This window comes from Heterocephalus glaber, unplaced genomic scaffold (genome assembly GCF_053883595.1).
Source record: "Heterocephalus glaber isolate CG9 unplaced genomic scaffold, H.glaber_assembly_v1.0 deba00001472, whole genome shotgun sequence".
In the NCBI taxonomy this organism is placed as follows: domain Eukaryota; kingdom Metazoa; phylum Chordata; class Mammalia; order Rodentia; family Bathyergidae; genus Heterocephalus; species Heterocephalus glaber.
This window is the reverse complement of record NW_028258315.1, coordinates 45,290,019-45,310,355: the sequence shown is the minus strand read 5'-3', so window position 1 is coordinate 45,310,355 and position 20,337 is coordinate 45,290,019. Positions and strand designations below refer to the sequence as shown.

General features: G+C 45.1%; 1 protein-coding gene and 1 long non-coding RNA gene across 14 annotated transcripts in view; one reads left to right on the top strand and one right to left on the bottom strand.

Annotated features, from left to right (window-relative positions):
* Positions 1-20,337, top strand: part of LOC147826347 (uncharacterized) — a 122,700-nt gene that overhangs the window by 26,143 nt on the left and 76,220 nt on the right. The gene's annotated exons all lie outside the window — the stretch shown is intronic.
* The window catches only part of Slc41a3 (solute carrier family 41 member 3), a 54,414-nt gene that overhangs the window by 33,147 nt on the left and 930 nt on the right, over positions 1-20,337 (bottom strand). For 4 of the 13 annotated variants that reach the window (XM_087181330.1, XM_004854164.4, XM_004854161.4 and 1 more), the window contains exon 2: positions 10,544-10,843. The exons of 1 other annotated variant lie outside the window; for it this stretch is intronic. In XM_087181330.1, the coding sequence (XP_087037456.1) occupies positions 10,544-10,816 (273 nt within the window). In that variant the 5' untranslated portion in view covers positions 10,817-10,843. 8 more of the 13 variants (XM_004854167.4, XM_004854160.4, XM_004854162.4 and 5 more) reach the window with 5 other exon arrangements.

Genomic DNA, 20,337 nt, shown 5'->3' with positions numbered 1-20,337 from the left:
CCTTCTCCACATAGCTATGAATCTAGACTCACTGTGGTCCCAACTTCCTTGCTGGTGGCTGGCTGCCATAGGCATGGGGCTGTGAAATGATTCTGTCCATGAGATTTAAGAATTCATGCCTGGTCACACTGGGTATCACACAATGATGAAAGGAGCTATTCCATACAAAGTCAACAAACAGAGACTGGCTCAACTGTGTTCCCTCCCCCAAACTGATATGTCAAAGCCCTAAGACCCAGTACCTCAAAACAATTATATTTTTTAGAGATAGATCATTAAAGAAATGAGTAAGTTACAATAGGATCACACAGGTAGGCCCTCATCCAACATGACCGGTGTCCTTATAAAAGATTAGGACACAGACAAGCTCTGAGGGACAACCATGTGAAAACACAGGGAGAAGACAGCATCTTAAAACTCAAGAAACCAACCATGCAGATACCTTGATCTCAGACTTCCAGTATGCAGATGAAACACTACTACTACTACTACTACTACTACTACTACTATTACAACTAAATTTCCATTATTTAAGCCACTTGGTCTGTGGTACTTTGTTACAGCAGCCCTAAAAGACTAACACAAATGGTAAAGTGGAAAAAATGCCAAGAGTCACTGTTCATTCAGGGAAATAACCAGTCCTGGAGATGTCCTATCCCCAATGTTCTCTGTAGAGATAAGAAATGTAAGAAGTGTCCCAAGTTCGATCCCCAGTACCAAAAAAAAAAAAAAAAAAAAAAAGTGTCCTTCTTCCCACAGTCATTTTGAGGTGAACTTTCTACTATTTGCAGCCAGAAGCAAATCTACTGACAGATGCCCTGTGCATATGTCAGTGCCCAATATCACACCTGTCTTATCCACTGTGGACTGCACAATGTCCCATAGTTACCTCAAAATTAAGATCTCCAAACTCCAGCTTCTCTCACAGAGGCCCTTCTGGCAGCCCCACCTCCTGCAGTTCCAGGGTTCTTCCTATTCTGCTAGTCAAGACTTTAACCCTTCTTGTGCCCAACCAGACATTCATGTTGTCATAATTTTAAAATTTTGCCACTGCCCTCCATAAAGACATTAAAGACATTATATTGGTGGATTTCAGGCCCCAAGTGACTGGAACAAATGTCTTTATTCCACTGAGCACACACCCAACACACATGAGTCCATACATGCCCCTGAAACATATTCAAGAATGTTGTGAGTAGCATCATACCTCTCTAGGACCACAACTCATCCCCAGCACTAGAAGGCAAAGGAGAGGCAGAGACAAGGTAGGGTGTGAAAGAACTGTTGGGGGTGGAGCATGCTTGGGACCTAGGCAGTGGTCACATAGGGGCACTCACTCACCTTCAGTTCATCAACCTCACACAGGAGCTGTGGGATTTTCCACGTCAGCACTATATTCCAATAAACAAATATAATACTTATCATAAAATAAGAAAGGAAGGAAAGAAGAAAAAAGGAAAGATATATAGGAAGACAAACACAAGAAAATACAGAATACAGGAAGGAAAGGAAGGGAAGAAGGGCGGGAGGGAAGGAAACCAACTAACAACAACAAAAAATGACCCCTTTGCATTCAGTGTATGTGTCAAGCTTCTGAACAGAGCAGAGCCCCTCAATGGCCCGCAGTGTCCCTGTCCCCATGTCAGTGGTCATCCAACATTCCTCATTCTTCACCAATGCACACTCTCATTCATCTTTATCTTTGCACACACAGTCCTTTACCTGGAATGCTTGCTTCTTCCATGGCACCTTGAAAATTGCTACAGTAGCCTTTCAGGTCCAACTCAGACTGTGCTGCTCCCTCTGCATATCTCTGCCCTTCCCCTAGGAAGAAGGAAGTGTACTTTCCTCCTACTCACTGTGTCCACTCCCTGCCTAGCTCTCCCAGCTGACAAACACCCTCCAGGCTACAGCAATGGAGGCAGCAAGAAGAGGGTGTGTTCCTGAGATGAACTCCAAGGTCCCAGCAGTGAGGGGCTGTGGATAGGTTAGAGATGGAGGAGCTCAAGTCAGCCCCACATAAGGTGGCTGCAAAAAAGGCTGAAAAGGAAAGACTTGGAGGAGGAGGATCAGTAGAGTGGTCTTAGGGAAGGGGTGACAAGCTCTCAGAAAGGCTGCAGAGTTGAAGCCATCTGGAAAGGGATGGGTGTCTAGGCTGCAAGTCAAAAAAGCACAAGGTCTCCAACAGTGAGTGGGCCACAGAACCAAGAGGGTCACATGTTCCATTTACTGAGATGTGCAGGTAGAAGCTGCCAGAGAGGACTCCAAGGCCAGGTGGATTGGGTGATACTGACATCCCTCTCCAAACTCAGGCAAAGGACAATGGGAAGCCACCATCATGGAGATGCTGTAGATACTGAGGAACATGAGACACCATGTGGGATGTCCTTGTGATTAAATTCAAATTTACAGATTAAAAAGCAGTATTGGGGCTGAGGATGTAGCTCAGTGGTACAATACATGCCTGGCAGGCACAACGCCCTGGCTTCCATCCCCAGAAACACACACACACACACACACACACACACACACACACACACACTCACATGCTTAATTAAAAATAAATGAATAAAAAGAAAAATCTCAACATATTCATGTTTATATACACAGAAAATAGTTTTGGTATGAAAGAAAATGGTGACTGCAATTTTTATGGGCACCTTTCCTCCATCACTTATATCTATACTTTGGGTTTTCTAAAATAAAATAACACATTAATTCTGAATAAATATTCAAGTAGACAGACAGCAAAACCTCTCAGTCATCCAAATGTTGCCAGGACCAAACTCAGGGTACACACAGAACATGAGGAGTGAAGGTCTGTCAGCAAACACCACTATCACATAGTGACCGCCACACTCCTCACTTTCCTGGACACACCTGCCAGACTCTGAGCCTTGCGCTTCCCCCAGAACCTAACAGGGATTCCAGAAGAGTAGGCTCGCCACAGTTCTGCCTGTCCTTATCATCCCACTCCACGGGGACAACACACATGCACTCTGTCATCTGCCTCATAAATTCGTGAGTCAGGTGCTCTTATGATCCCTGCTTTACAGATGAGGAAACTGAGGCAGAAAAAGACTAAAGAATCTATCCTGAAGAGCCTGCACTCCCTGCAGGAAGGAGGCTAAGCACCTTGGGCTGGCAGGGACCACACAGGCTAATCTCAGGGAAGGTCATCAGAATCCTCATTGCTCTGTGACTCACATGCCGAGATGCTTAGCGGATCCTTCCACCAGCCCCACCGAGAGGACTCCTGGGCAGCAAGGTCCGGCTCAGAGCTGCTGCCACCCATGTAGGGCCCGTGTGTCACTGGCCTGCCCCATCTGTGGTGCCAAGAGACCCTGATTCTGCCCTCCATCCCATCCCCACTACCTCTCTGACGCCCAGGACGCACCTGGACAATATTCATCAACAGGCCGGCAGCCATCATGCCCAAGCCAGATAGCAGTATGGGCACTGTGACCTGGCACGCTGTGGTGAAGACGGTCTCAGGGAAGACCCCATGGGGGGACTGGATGAGCTCACAGCTGAAGCCTCGCAGCCTCTTGCCCTGAAAGCAAAACTCCACGTTCAGCTGAGTGACTACCATGATCAGAGGGTCATCCACATCCCCAGAAGCAAAAAGTCTGAGCTTGGGTGCTTGCTGTCCTCTCTTCTCCTCACCCACACAGATAGAGGTTTCCTAGGAAGTTGCCAGGTGAACTGAGCCTGGAGTAGGTTCCCTGATGGCTCCTCGGCCAACCGCCGAAGCAAACAAGTACGGGACAAAGGCCAGTGTGGCTCAGAGCCTCATCTGGAGACCACCAGCTCTTGCTGTCACTCTGTGCAGGTCAGGTGCTCCTCAGAGAGTGGCTGGATGTCAGCCGAGAGCTCACTCTGCCAAGGAGGCTCACTGTTCCTCAGTGGTGACCTTGACATTGTCCAGCAGCTTGGTCACGCTGGCCAGGCTGGACAAAGACAGAGCCAGGCCCTGGTGGGTGCCCACGAAAAGGTCTCCCCCTCCTCCACTCGTGCTGCTCTGTTCTTGGCAGAGCAGGCCCTGGAGAGAACTCCGTCAAAGGGCCCTGCTCCTGGGGGCATCCTATAGGAGTTTTACTCCTCAAAGTCAAAGACTCTGCAAGTCCCCAAGAAGGAAGCCACACCTGTGGTCACTTCAACCATTATCCAGGGGCCTGATGGTCACAGGAAGAAGTTGTGTTCATGGAAGAAATGGAGCTGTGTTGTCCTTCAAAGGCCTGGAGGACTTGTCAATGTGCTTCCAAAGTGACTTTACTTCCTCCAGCTAGGAAGGACAGACTCTGCCCTCCTAACCACCCCTGACTTAGAGAAGGGGAAGGGTCTGGGTAGGATGCCACAGTGGGCTCCCAGGGATTCTATTGTTTGGTACATCCTCTGTGCACCTGATGGGCATGAGGGACAGAATATCCAGGCCCAAGGGCTAGATAGAGCATGAATTGAGGCCACAGCCAGCAGAAGCCACCCAAAGCTGAGGGTCAGACTCACACCTACTAACCCAGGGCTACCCCATGGGGTCTAGGACTCACTTCTGCTTATGATCCTAAACTAGCACTCTCTTGAGCACGTTGCCTCATTCTTCTCTGTGAGACAGGGGAGTCTGTCTCACATTCAAGTCTAAACCAACTTCACCTGGAGGCCCAGCCATCATCAAATTCCCCATCTCCCACCAAAACCAATGCATGCTCTCCATAGCAACAATCCACATAGGCAGTGTAAGGAGATCTCTTACTTGAACATCTGCAACAGCTGTCACTTCATGTAAGAAAGAGGGATGTAGGGCCCCTCACAATCTGGAAAGACACATCCCTCTGATCTGTCTCTCTCTGGTACACAGTATTGTGTTACAGTTTTGTTTGGGAAACTCTGCAGCCAGTTTCATAAACATGATTGTAAGCACATCTCCCTCTCTTCCTGAGAAGAGAACCTGGCTGCCTCACTGCAGGCTTCAATCTTCAGAGTAGGGCAAATCATTCCTTAATTTACTCAACACACTACTGTAGTGTTCACAGTGTAATCTGCCACTCTGTCTAAACACAAGGGTGCCAAACAAACATGTTTAGTTTTCCAGGATGGTAGATAATCATGACAATGAAAATGGAATTATGATGAAAACCACTCTAAAGGAAACCCACTGATTGATGAGAGCAGAGCAAGCTCAACTGCAAGCAAGCACTCAGTAACCCAGGAAGGAAGGATGGGAAGGAGGGAGGGGAAAGAGAGTAGAGAGAAGCAGCAAAGAGAAGAGGAATAGGGGAGGAGGAAGGAAGGGAGGAAAGAAAAAAGAGGGAGGAGGAAGGGAGGGAAGGAGGACGGGAGGTGGAATAAAGGTGGGCAGGAATGCTCTTTAGTTGCCTTTGGAAGCAACCTGTATTTCTCAAAATCCTTTCCTATTCAACCAATCACTGGACTCTCAAAATATCCCCAAGCTTGTCATTCACAGGGAGTACAGCATTGGATTTTTACAAATAAGAAAACAAAGGCCACAAGACGTTCTGCCCAAAATTACAGTGCAAGTTAACCCTGGAGGAAAGCCTAAGAGCCTGACTCCATTCTCCTGGCATTGGCTCCCCCTGCCAACCCCTGCTGAGGCCATTCTTTACCTGTGGTTTGGATTTGTTTGTTTGGATCTCTCAGAGGCTGAGAGAAATGGCTCCTTTTCATCCTTTCTTTTTTCTTTTTTTCTGAGACAGGGTCTCATTATATAGCTCAGGCTGGCGTCAAACTTGTTATGTACCCCAGGTGGTCTCGAACTCATGATCTTCCTACCACAGCTACCTGAATGCACACTGCATGAGCTACAGCTGAAATGGTGTATATTTTGAGAAAAATGCTACAGGAGTCAACTGGGTTCAGCGCATCAGCTGGTTAAGGATAGAAGCCCTTGAGGCCAGCCAGCTTCTCTGGCTGCGGAACACTTTCAATGGGTTATCCTTTCCCAAGGCTCCAGATAAGTGGTTATTCTCCCTGGACATCACCACCTCCTGAGGTGTCCTTCTAATTTGGGATGTGGTCAAACAACCTAATAAAACAGGTAATTGTGCACAGTGGATCCTAAACCTTCTTGTCAGTGGAGGAAATATAGAAATAAACCATCTATATAATCTCATATAAAAAGGCATCTGACATAGTTACTATGTTAGTTACTTTTCTCTCGTTGCTGAGACAAAATACCAGACACCCAAAGTTAAAGGGGAAAGGGTTTATTTGGCTTATAGTTCATAGAGGTTTCAGTCCATGATCAGCCAACTCCAAGGCAGGGATGACAAACAGGCATGGCAGAACAGAAACAACATGGCGCATACAAGGCAGCAAAGGTAACAAAAGAATTAACAGTGTCTCCCTGCCCCTTTTATCTTATTCAGAATACTTGGGGCCAGTATCACTCACACCCTTATTCCCAGTGCCCTTGAGCCTAGCATTGCATCATGAATCAATTCCAGCTTCACACACTCTAGATAAAGCCTATGACCACATGACGCTTTGTGGGGACCCAAAACATAACAGTTACAAATTATGACAAATGTTTCTTAAATTTAAAATTGAGTGAGAAATAAAGCTACCCCCCCCAACACATACACATACACTGACGCGTACATAAACAAATATACACACATGAATGCAGTGAAAAGTTTGGGCTAGGCGGACAGGATGGTTCATGACTATAATCCCAGCTACTCAGAAGGCTGAAAAATGAGGATGCAAATTTGAGACCAGCCTGAGCCACTTAGTGTGACCCTGTCTCTAAATAAATAAATAAGTGGCTGGGACATAGGTCAATGATTAACTTTTATTACTTTGTGTACATTCTAACTACTATAATTATTTGTTTTTATAACGACCAAATGAAACTGTTGCCAGGAATAAACAAAAGAACACATTCATGTGAGAAAAACTGCTTTCCTGTAAAACTGAGAACATCACATGTCAACACAGTTTATTGGGCCATAATCCGGAAAATGAAAGCTATGATTTTAAAAATAGTTCAGCAGCACTGAGGAAAATCTCAAAGAGCCTGAACTGAATTCCAGGCTGTACTGGACAGCAGGAGGAATCTGGGTCAAGCATCAGGTGGTTTCCTGGGTGACCTTGAAAAAGTCCACCTCACAGTCCCTACAGGGAGTAGGACAAGATCAGTAGTTTCCAACCCATTACACATATCAGCACAACTGGGAGGGGATGGGGGCACTGCTCAGTAGCAGAGTGTGTGCTCAGCATGCAAGACCCTGGATTCTCATTCCTTGCATGCACACATACAAAAGGATATCCCACTACAGACAGAGCAAAGAATCAGGAACCCCTAAGGGCTGGGCATGAACATCTAAACCCTTGACCTATTGCAACTCTGGAGTTCAGGGAGCACCTTCTTGGGGGCAGGTCCTCAGAGTAGGTGGGGTTTGGAATGCACATTGCCATTCCTAGTACCCAGGGGAAAGCACTTGTTTCCCGAGGAGCAGGGTTTCTGGACACTTGATTCCTCCTTCAGGGTCACCTTGAGCCTAGGCTGGTTCTGAGCCAGGTAATTATACTTTAAGGCCTGAATGCTTCTCCACCTTGTTCATGTCTCAGAGATCAAGCTATCTAAATTTTAAATAACTACAAAGATTTTTGCTTTCTGTTTCTGATCTTAGACAACAGAACCCACCCATAAGTGACAATGAAGACCTCATGTACTGGCCCCACTGGCTGGCCTGCCCAAGGTTTCCAGGCAGCCCCTGTGTCCATTCGGCCTCCTCTCTAGTGTCTCCTTCTCTAGGGACCTTCTCTAGCCTCCCTCTCCAAAAGGCTGTTCCCACCACCTGCTCTGGCACATTACCCTTCTTTGTTTTCTTCCTGGCCGTTGCTGCTATCCAGCACTGATTTGCACACTGCTATCTGTCTCTCCACTCAACTATAAGTACCACAGGAGCAGGGTCTGATCGTCATGTCTCCCATGGCACCAGGCACAGTGTGTGCTGCTTGAATGAATGAATGAATGAGCAAAGAGAATCATAGAAACAAGAAGAAACCCAGGCAGCTGTTCTCAGGCTAAGTGTTATAAGGCTGCAAGCAATTAGGTTGATGTGCTGTCCTACCATCTGAGGGAACCAGAAGGACTTCCAATGACCTAAACACAAGTTCCCTTCTCCATTCTGCTACCATGGATAAGGTTCCTAGGTAAACAACACTCCTTATCAAGGGGCTCAGGCATTGTGCCTACATATCCCTGAGTACCAGACTTCAGTTTCTGCTAGCCCACGTAACCATTCAAACAGGCCAATCACATCCTCCTGCGGGAACCAGGACTCCCAGTCGCATTCCTACAGAGCTTTGTCCCCATAACCTGTGCACACTCCACTCCTGTACAGCCCTGTATAGGGTATGGTATCCTCCTTCCCAGGCTGAGAGGTAGACTAAGAAACTGCTGTTGCTTACTTTTAGTGCTGCGTGCTGTGATATCTCCATAACCCTCCCTCATCAACAGGGCAAAAAGAGGTGACCATAACAACCGGCATTATGAACAGATGAGCCAAACACAACCCATGATACCTGGTCAGCTCTGATAAGGTCCTCTTTGCTAACTGGTTCCCGACATGACAAAGGCCTCCTGAGATGGACTTGCCCATTGCTGCCAGCCTGACCTTGAGCCAGCTCTGTCCACATTTGTTGTCTCTCTTTGGGTGCTGCCATCTTCTCTTGCCCTAAAACTGTTCTTGCTGCTACAAAGAGAACTATTCTTGCCTGGCTGTATCATAGTGAACAGCTTGTGTCTGGCAGGTGCTCCCTGGCACTCCTGCCACCTGGCTGGACTTACAGATTGACCTGACAGATGAGACCCCTTGGACCCTGCCTGGTTCCCAGTTAAAACAGTGAACACAGCCCAATATCAGTTAAAATAGGATCTTCAAGGAACAAGACTTATTTTCCAAAACTTATTTAAGGAAGAGTGATTTTCCCATGTTTCTCCTTGAAACAGTCCAATTTGGCCTGTCCCTACACCTTGAAAGAATGAAAAGTGCCTCATAGTGGGTGACCACAACCTTAATGTGGCCTCTCCATTATGAGCCCCCCATCCTCATCACTGTTACTGAAACTACTTCCAGTCAACAACTGGTAATGTTCTGTGGTTGTAGATATGGTTAATATATTCTAGTCAGTGCCTTTCAACAGTCTCTCAGTCACAGGTGACCTTCACTTGCAAAGGGACATGATCCCTTTCCAGACTCCATGTGGGGGACCGACTATCTCTGCCATCAAACACAGTTTTTTTGGACAAGATTTTAACCACATCTGCCTTTCTCCAGAAGCACAGGCATGACATATTTTGATGACCACCTCCTCCAGGAAAGGTCTAGTGAGCCTTCACTCATGAAGGGTGTACAGATAACTCACAGGGCAGCCCACAGGAAGAGAATAGGTCATCACTCCACTGGTACGGAAGCCCTGCCACCAGGGTTAAACCTCTGAAACTTACTTGCTGAACTGGGGACCATTCCAACCCTGAACAGTAAAGCAGCAGCAATTGACCCTTTCTATATCCACAACATTAATACATGTCCAACATCTCTGGGGGTTTTTGGGTTCTGGAGGTTATGTATTCCTCATGGACAGATTTTACTTATGCCCATTCATGCTGTCACTTCCAAAGCAGCCCACTTCAAATGGGCTCCTTTAACTGAAGGTTCTAGAATCTCTCCTAAGAGAAATCAGCAGGCATTCCTATTTGTACCCTCAGAAACCCCTTCTGAGGGGACAAACCATTCCATATGGCAAACAATCTAAGCAATTATCAAAAGACACTCAACCTTGCTCACTCATAAGTAATGCAAATCACACTATAATGAACATGGTGGGCAGCATCCCTTGACAATACCCTCCACTGTCCCTACTTCTTGCTACTGACATTCTTTTTTGTTTTTTTGGTACCGGGGATCGAACTCGGGACCTTGCGCTTGCGAGGCAGGCACCAGAACCACTGAGCTAAATCCCCGGCCCTGTTACTGACATTCTTATGCAACTGATTCCCCAAGAGTGTGGACCAGAAACTGTGTCTTGCTTCTAATCAACAGAAGCAAAGCTGATGGGATTAGATCACAACAGATAGTCCTCCTAGCTGACTCTGCTTCCTTTGTAGGCGACATACTTTGATGAAGCAGATTCAGGAACTATAAGAAAGTAACTTTCTGTTGGTTAAGTCCCCAATATGTGGTACTTTATCACAGCAGCCTGAGAAGACCAATATAGTTGTTAAGCTTAAAAATATATCAGAAAAAAAAGATTGAATAAATTTTGGTATATCTATACAATGGAATTATGCCATGCCTGAAATCCAAAATTATATGAGCTAACAAATTGTCTTTTTAAACTTAACTTAGGTTAAATTTAGTCTCTGTCATTAGTAACCAAGAAGTTTTGCCCAATATAGAGAAAAAGTGGTTTTTACACAGACCTTCCCCTTGTCTTTAGTCTGGACCCAATGTGCAGGTGCCTACTCTGTAGGCTGACATTGGACAGGGGCCCCCAACCACACTGAGTTCCCTCTTACCTGGAAATGGTTCAAAAGCATGCCAGCCCAGGACAGCCCCAGGCCTGCAAATACGAAGGGCACTGTCACCTGAAGGCCAATGGTCAAGGAAGTTTCTCTGCTGGGCTCAGCCTCCAGTGGTTTGGGGGCTACCACCTGGCTCTCAGGGACTCCCAGACATCCATCTTCTGAGGTCTCAGGGAATCTTCCTGCGCTGAGGGGGGGTGGTGGCTCCAGTTCTTCTGGCCTGCTGTAGCCTTCCAGCCTCCTCTGTCGGGTCTCTGTCCCTTCCATTTGCACACAGCTTAGTCCCGGGCAGCCCTAACCCGGGAGATACAAGCAACAAGATTGGACTGCAGAATTTCCATCTCCCAGCAGGCACCAACTCCCTGTGACCCCTCAGGCCTCTTGCAAAGGCAGAACCTGGTGCCATCTCAATCCACAGTCCCTCACTGGATACCTGCTCATACTGCCTCCTACACCCCAACTTACAGAAATTTGCCATTTCATACACACATGTGTGAAAGAGAAAGACACATATGCGAGAGCACTAATATATATGGACTGGAGTTGGAAGCTGTATGCAACAGTGCACACCTGCAATCTCTGCCACTAGGGAGACTGAGGCAATATAATTAAATGTTGAAGCTCAGCCTGGGCAAGTTAGCAAGACCCTGAAAGAGAGAAAGAGAGAAAGAGAGAGAGAGAGAGAGAGAGAGAGAGAGAGAGAGAGAGAGAGGAGAAGGGGGACAGAGGGAGGGAGGGAAGAAAAAAGGTGATGCTCAAAAAAAATTCCCTCCTTTTCGTAAACAAGGCCGGGGGTATAGCTCACTGTTAGAGCATTTGCCTAGCCTGCTCACTTAAGGCCCTGGTTTCAATCCAAGTACAACAATAGATAGATAGATAGATAGATAGATAGATAGACAGACAGACAGACGGATGGTCAGCATTACCTTTTTCAGAACTCTGGGAATTAATCAAAGTCTTAAAAACTTACAGCAAGCCAGTGAATGGCTACTCAAAATTTTCTGAATCTCAGGAACTACATTATAATGTTAGTGACATTGGTGATATTCTTGTCTCAGTCCCACTGCCCATGGCTCTGAAAATTTAACAACCCACAATTGTGGTGAGAACCAGCAGTCTGGAGGACCTGGAGTAGAGCTGGAGCTCTTTCCTTATTCCCAAAAAACCCCTTCATTGACTGCACATGGGGACTCCTGAAAACCACACCTGACTTGGAAATTCCTTAGTGCAAAAGTCTGTGCCATGGGACACTGGTTGAAAGCAATTACAGGCACTTCCTGGCTCCTGCAGTGGGTAACAACTAGGTGAGCAACAGATTAATGCAAAGGCTCAAAAGGAAAAGCTGAGGAATGAGAGTTCTGCTCCAGGAATGAAGAATTCCCAACAGGCCTGGGAATCTAGAAGGCCTCACTGTACAGGGCTCATGTCCAGAGGTGGGCACTTGCTCAGGGAATATCTGAAAAGGACCTAAGCTCTCACCTCTCTGGAGAGTTTGCACAAGCAGGAGATGAGGAAGAACTCAGTGAGGGGCCTGTTTCTAACTGTATTAGCTTGCAGTAGTAAGGAGTTGAAGGTCACCAGTGCCAATCCCCACCTTTGTATCTCTCATGAATACTGAGCAATGCATTGTGAGATGCAGGTTTACCAAGTCTGCAAAGGAGCTGCTGGGCCTGTGGGGAGAGAACCCTGTGCTGTGAGAGGCTTCATGGCTTTAGGGGACTCCCTGGAAGGTAGGGACAATCCCCACCCACCCACCCCATGAAGCCTGGAGCACCTGAGCCCAGGCAGGGTAAGCTTGGCCCACAGAGGCAATGAACAATGGAAATGTGGATAAGAATGCTGGAAGCACTTCTTCCTGTGGCACTCCACCTTCCTACTGGGCTCAGATGACCCACAACTCAGGGCTGAGGACATCTAACCTCCTCTCACCAGGCCACTGTGCAGGCCCTACCCCAGCTCTGCAAACAGGAGCTGCGTGGATTCAGTCATTTCTCCTGCTAATCACTTTTCAAAACTTACTGTCACAGTCATATCTGAGATCCTGGCAGACCAAGTCAGGCCCACACTGGAGGCCCAGCTGTGGAGGTGGGGGATAATGGAAAGAGAGAAGAGGATCCCATTTTACAGTTAACAGGAGACACCAGCACCACCCAGAGCTGTCAACGGCTCTACTACATCCAATCTGCTGCTTATCTCTGGGGTCGCCTGGAACCTTGGGGAGGAAGGACACTTAGCAGATGGGGCTGGGGTACCTGGGTCCCCACAGAGGCAAATGTCTTCAGACAATGATAGCTAGTGATAGATATCCCATGTGGTGTTCCTTCATCTCCTTCAATCCTCACAAGATACCAGGAAGATTAGATTATTTCCGTCCCCTTTACACAGAGGCAGCAAAGGTTACAGAGGACCATGAGAGTGATATTCTTGCCTGGCCCTCTTTTCCTACACCTTGGTTTTCTCCTTCCACATGCAGGGGATCATCTCATGAGAACAGGAGTGTGCTGTAGGATTTGCCTCTAAAACACAGGCCTTGTCCTTGAGCGTCCCTCTAACTCAATCTCCCTTCGCCCCTTCAGGGAAAAACTATAGAAAGACTCACCCTCACTGTGTGTTTTCACCGCCCTTCTGTCCCCAGGTGTTCAAGCAGGCTCTGGTCTCTCCTCCCAACACAAACTGCTCTCATCTAGGCCAGCAGTCACCTGCATGACACACATGCCACATCTGATGACTCCCCCAGAACTTGATGTACCTGATTTCCCAGCCAAATCCACTTGAGTGCAAGAGACTTCCAAGACTTCCCCAAGCGGCTTTCCCAAATTCTTGTCACGGCAGGAGCTCTCTCCACTCTTCTTGCACCTGACTTTAGCCCTGGCTTCTTCTCACCCACTTGTTGAAGTCCAGATTACCCACATGGCTGCAGGTCCTTAAGAACAAGCACTGTTCCCACTTCTGAAATTAGGCTCACTTGGGTCACCCTGGCCTGGAAGTCTAAAGGGATCTTAACCAACACCTTCCTGGTAGAGCCTTATAAAACATGCTGCCTAATCCTGGCACCATGGTGCATGCCTGTAATCCCAGCACTGAGGGAGGCTGAGTCAGGAGGATTGCAAAGTGAAGTCCCACCCAGCAACTCAGCAAGACCTTGTCTCAAAATAACAAGTAAAAAAGGCCAGGGATATAGCTCAAAGGCAGAGAGCCTTCAGTTTAATACCCAGTATGGGAAAAAAAAATTCCTTCCTCCTCTCCTAAATTAGAATGCTCTTTTGGTGCCACCTTCTGCCAGCATTCCAGTATAAAGGTACAGAAATAGTGCTCTGGCTGACTTTTGTACACAAGATTCCTTCTTCTGGCTTAGAGTCATCAGACTGTCAGACTTCTCCACCATTTGGCACATAAATGCTAAACAGTGATTTACTGGGTACCTAAAATTCACATTCCCCTGGCCATCCCTTATCTCATCTGTAGGCCCTCCTGGGCTTGCAGGCACCACTTGGGTTTCCTACCTCACTGGCACCTCCTGCTCTGTCTTTTCTTGCCACTACTTTTCCCTTATGCTCCAGACTCTGGAACTCCAGACTACGTTCTCATCTCTCTCCTGACCATACCCTATGCCTTTATCTCATCCAGTCCTGTGGCCTTAAGTGACAAGTGCGTGCTATCACCTCCCACATTTACAGCTCCAGAGATGTAGACTTGGAGAGCCAACTTCCTACTCAGGGGGATCTCTAACACCCCAGGTCTAACAGAGAGCCCCCTTCAGTACTAAGGATTGTACCCAGGACCTTCACACTGACATAGACCCCTCTAACCCTCCTTTTGAGACAAGGTCTCACTAAGTTGTTCTAATGCCCAGGCTGGGCTCAAATTTTTCATCCTCCCATCTTAGCCTCCCAGAAAACTCTAGATCTTCTCAATTATGTCTCTCCCAGGTGCTTCCTTTCCATAAAAAGCACCATCATCCACCTGGCCAGTCAACACAGGACAAAGGGCTTGGAGAAGAAGAGGTACAAGATACAAAGATAAAATCCTTTGTGATTTTAAAATTTTATTTATTTTTACAGTACTAGGGATTGAACTCAGGACCTTCTCACTGAGCTACCCCAACCCCTCTTATGTTTTATTTTAACATAGAATCTCACTAAGTTACTAAGTTTCCCAGGCTAAACTCAAACTTGTGATTCTCCTGCCTCAGCCTCCCAAAGTGCTGGGTTTACAGGCATATGCCACCACACCCAGTTTCTTTTCTATTTTATACACATCTATATTGTTCAGAATTCCCTCCAATGGCTGTATGCTATGTTTTTTTTGTTTGTTTTTTTTTTGGTACCGGGGATCAAACTCAGGTCCTCGCACTTGCAAGGCAGGCAACGGAACCACTGCACTAAATCCCCAGCCCCTGTATGCTATCTTTTTATCTTAGGTAATTTACATTTACAAATAAAAATAGCTGTGATCTACTATCATCTATGGATACTGAGAATCCTTGATTTGTTGTTCATTCAACAAATTGTATTTCATTCCTTCCTTTCATGCTAGGTACTCTTTAGGCACTGAGAACACAGGGAGAAGTCAGACATAAAGTCTTGCCCTCAGAATTTTACACTCCAGAGGCAGTAACAGAAATAAGTAAACAAATACATGCACAAGATAAATGCAAGTATGAAGAAAATTAACTAGTCTGGAGAAAGTGGAGGGGATGGTTTGAATGGATGATTACGAAAAGCACTGGAAGAGAGGGTGACAATTTCACTGAACCCTAATTGATAAAAATGGTGCCAACTGTGCAAAGGTCTAGGAAAGAGCCTTCCAAGCAGAGAGAACAGCAAGTACAAAGGCCAGGGCAAGGGGTCAGCAGGGAGAGGTAAGGTCAAACTTGCTTCCCAGGAAGGACAGGCAGAGACCAAGGTGTCTAGACATGTAGAAAGTAAGAGAGATGGCAGAACAGGGAGCAAGGCCTGTCACACAGGGCCTCATAGGCCAAGCAAGGAGTCTGCATTTCCTGTAAGGGTATGGCTAAAGCACCAGAGGCTTTCAAGCAGCTAAAGCTAAAGATGTGTCCTGGAAACTCACAGAACGTTGAGAAATGATGAATCACTGTTGTTTTACAATGCTTTGTGAGGCACTGAAAGTTAACTGCTAAGTTCTAGCTCTGTGATTTCAGAGCAGTCCAACCAGATCTTCTCTAGGGGTGGACAGAGCAGAGAGCAGAGACTGCCAGTGTGGGAGAAAAAGCTTAGCTACCCATGACACCATGTGTTCAAATGACAGGCGAGTACATCAAATGACTTAATCATAACCTTAAAAAAACCCACAATATATTTTCTGGCCCTGACACTGACATTTCTACAAGTAGTACAAAGAACAAGCCTTCTTTCTACCTTGGGAGATGCCACCTTATACCTTGGGGACCCAGATTTTGTCCTGTAATACTACTCGGAACCAGGACAATAATGAATCCAGTAATTTGAAGCAAGAGAAAAATCAAGATGATTGTGAAGCATGCTGTTGTTACCAGAAAATAAGATGCTTCAAGGATGTCAGAGAAATAGCTAAAGAGACAAAGGAAAATATTTAAACAGATCACCAGTGACCAACAGTGGCAACTTCAACATCAAATGATAAATACACAGTGTAATTATTACTTTGCAAGTTAAGTTTGAAAAAGGTTATGAGTTCATTAGACTATCAAAAGAAAAAGAAAAGCTGGTGAAGCTCAGTGGTGCCAACCTTGCCTAGCATGCACAGAGGCATCCCAGAACCACAAAAAATAAAAAAATAAAAAAAGAAGAAGGAAAGAGGAGAGGAGTTAAATATAATCCTTAGAGACCTAGTAATCCACTTTTGGAATGCCCATAACAATGGAACATAATGAAATGTTTTCTCTTCAAATTCTTGTTCCTTGAATTTTTCTAGGTAACACGTGTGAATTTCATTGCAAAACTCAAAAAATTTCAATCTTCAGCATAAATGAGTTAAAGAGAACATAAAAAGTCAATAAAGAATGCTTCAGTAAAAAAGCATACAAAATCAATCACGGAAAAAATATAGGCAATTACAGAAACCTTCCTTTACAGGTTTTAGTAACATGGATATGACCACATTGCCAGGTACAGTACTTTGTTAATTGTACTATATCTGTGTTACTTCACAAGGAGACAAGTCTGTGGCTGCGTGTAAGCAAGAGCATGTGGATGAGTCAAAAACAGTCCTGGAAAAGTAAAAACCAAGCTAAGAGCAAGAAAACTCAACCAGCCCTAATAGTCTTAGGATGACCAGGCAGAAGGAAGTGCCAGCAGCTGATGAATACACATGGTCAGACAAGATAACCAGTTAAAAAAGAGGGCCCCAAACTGTTTTCTAAGAACTAGGCAATCCGAAAAGCCTGAACCACACAGACTCACTGCCTTATGCCCAAATGGATGAAACCTCTGGACTCAGCTGGGCATGGTGGTCCACACTTATAGTCCCAGCCACTCGAGCAGCTAAGCAGGAGGGTCATTTGAGCCCAGGAGTTTGAGATCAGCCTGGCAACATAGCAAAATCTATGCCCCAAAAATTCTTTTTTCAGAACTGAAATTAAAGAAAGAAACAACCCTCTGTATGGCCCCATTAATTGTTCTGAGATTCAAGTAAGACACAAATGAGTTTCTAAATATACTAAGATAGTAGGTTAGTACAAGGAGTTGGGTGCCACCGGCCACACTGCAGGACTCCCTCACTACCAATAGATTCCAAGCTACAAGAAAAACAACCAAATCTTAAATTCCAGAGTCTCACAGCATATTAACCAAAACTTAGGGTCAGCATGAAAACACGCAGGTTGGAGTTTACCCTGGACTGTACAGCCAAGTCCCACCCCAAACCCCCAACCCAGAATCACCCTATGATATTCTGCAACCTCAGCTCTCTCTCCCTCTTTGTTTTTTTATACAGTTTCACTAAGTCACTGAATTGCCAAGGCTGGGCTCAAATTCATGATCCTCCTGCCTCAGCTTCCCAGAGTGCAGGGATTATAGGCATATGTTATCACCCTGGGATAGTTACTCCCTTTTCTCTAAAATTTGGTGAGATTCCTAAAACTCTAAAAAGGTGCAAAAGTAGTAGCAAAATTGAGAAAAATAACGCTGACATGGACTAAGAGTCATAAAGACAAGGAATACAATCATCCCTGCAGATCTGTGACACTTTAGTTCCAGGATACCTTGTGAATACCAAAGTCCTCAGCTGTTCAATTTCTTATCTAAAATAGTGTAGGATTTGCTGAGAATCTGTGCACATCCTCCCTTATGCTTTAGAGCAGTGATGGCGAACTTTTAGAGATCAGTACCCAAATTGCAACCCCAAATTCACTTATTTAACACAGAATGCCAACACTGTAATTAAATCTGAATAATGAGGTTTTAGTTTAGAAAAAACTCATACATTAATATATTTTGTCTTAAAAGAAAAATACAATAACACATGTGTCATAGTTTCACCACCACTGCCTGAGATCATCTCTGGATTAATTGCAATGCCTAATAATGTCAATGTTATGTATAGCATTATATTGTATTGTTCAGTTAATGATAAGAGGTCTGTACATGCTCAATATAGATACAATATATTTCATTATCTGAGGTTGCTTGAATCTATGAATGAGAAACTCACAGATACAGAGGGCCAACCAAATATGCTTTCCGATCTGTGACATTTGAGTTTTTCTAACCAGTTTTAGTGTAAGTGAACTAATTTATAGTGCAATCACTATAATTACTGTGTGTATATTGAAAACATTATAGGAATCAGGTATATTAGATTTATGGTTCTAATTAAATATTTGGAAGAGTTTTACATACACACATTGAATGCTTAAACATCTGGGAAAAATAAAGTATCGTTTACAGTAAAAGAAAAGAGCAACTAGTTATAAATGTCTGGGAAATTTGAAAAATGTGTAAGTTTTATTAGCTGTGTAAATAAAAATAATGTAATTGTTTTTTAAAAAGTCGGCCCTCAAATATATTTTTAAAATGTTGCCTGTGCAGCAAATACATTACCATACTGAGTCAAGTGTCACACAGAGTTCTGGACAGGGAAGGCCTTTGTGCAGGTGCCCAGACTTTCAAATCCTATGGACAACAAAGAGAGGGGATCTGCTTTTCCCAGGCTCCCTCTGCCGGCAGGACAGGGCCTGGACATCCTGAGCAGCCAATGAGTGAACAGTGGGAAAGGGTTTTGATCCTAAATCAAGAATTCTAACCTTTAAAATTCCTCAGGTTTAGGGCAGGGGAAAAAAATAAAATGAAAAAATAAAAAACAAAGACCAGAAGAGAGGCAGGGGTGGTGGTGGAGGGTTCATAAGTACATCAAAATTTAACTACCCTATGGGACAAAACCTCTGAACAAAATGTGAACCCAAGCAAATCTATGAAAATTTGGAACCAATAGATGAGACAAAGGATGGGGATGCCAAAAAAATAAAAAAATAAAAAACATACAAACCTGCAGAGAACAGAAAAACCACAGAGAAACTACAAGGAGGAAAAGAAGCTCAGCAGGAGAAAAAATGAGCTGGGACTAGAGACAAGCAAAGTACAACCAGCTGTAAACACCTCTTGCCTTCAGAGGGCCTCATGACAGAGAAAGAGAGACTCAACCCCAGGTCTGCCTCTGCCAACGGGAACTTGATAGTGACTCTTCAGGCCTCATCACCCTCACTCCATATGCATGGATCCAAGTGCCCAGAGAAAGATCTGGCTAGAGTAACTCTGGGACAGCAAGGGAAGCCTCCCAGGTCACGGCCATTCCAGTGCAAACATCTCATTCTCACTTGCTCTGGGACACTGTAGCTACCCCTCCACTTTATGGGGAATGCTGCAGTGTTCTGCAAAGAGAATGTGCTCAAATGTTACTTGTTTTGTTTTTGCAGTACCACTAGGGATTGAACCCAGGGCTTTTGCACAAAGCTACATCTCCAGCCATTTTTAAACTTTTTTTATTTTTGAGACAGGGTCTTGATAAGTCACCCAAGGTGGGCTCAAACTTGTGATCCTCCTGCCTCAGCCTCCCAGAGTGCTGGGATTCTAGGTATGTGCCACCGCACCCAGCAAGGGGACTGCTACTCTAGTGGGAATATACTAGAGCTAGACCTAGGGGTTAGAGTCTCAGTGCTTCTAAATATGTGACCCAAGAAAAGTTAAGCTTCCTTTGCCTCTACTGTCTCATCTGCCAAGTGGGAATAATGTCACCTCTTGTAGAGGGTTGTGACAATTAAATGGAGTACAGCAGTCCTCCCTTATCCAGTTTCACTTTCCAAGGTTTTAATTACCTTCGATCAATTGCACCAAAAACATTAAGTGAGAAATTCCAGAAACAATTCAGATATTTTAAGTTCTGAGCCAGGAGATAAAATCATTCACCATCCAGCATCTCAACAATTGTCATGGTATGACAGTGCTTATGTTCCAGTTACTCTTATTTTACTTATGGTCCCAAGAGCAAGAGTAGTGATACTGACAATTTTATTACAGCACCTGGTTAAAACTATTCTATTTTATTAGTAGTTGTTAATCTTTTCTTGTGTCTAGTTTATAAATTAAAGTTTATCATACGTGTGAATGTATAGCAAACAGTACATATTGGGTTGGGTACTATCCATGGCTTCAGGCATCCATTGGGGTACTTGAACTGTGTCCCCCTCAAAAAAAGGAGCACGCTTGTATTTTCATCACTGGTCATCTGGCTTGTTTCAACCCCCAGTTCAGACTCCTCAATGCTCTCATCAACGCGCCAGCATCAGAATCACC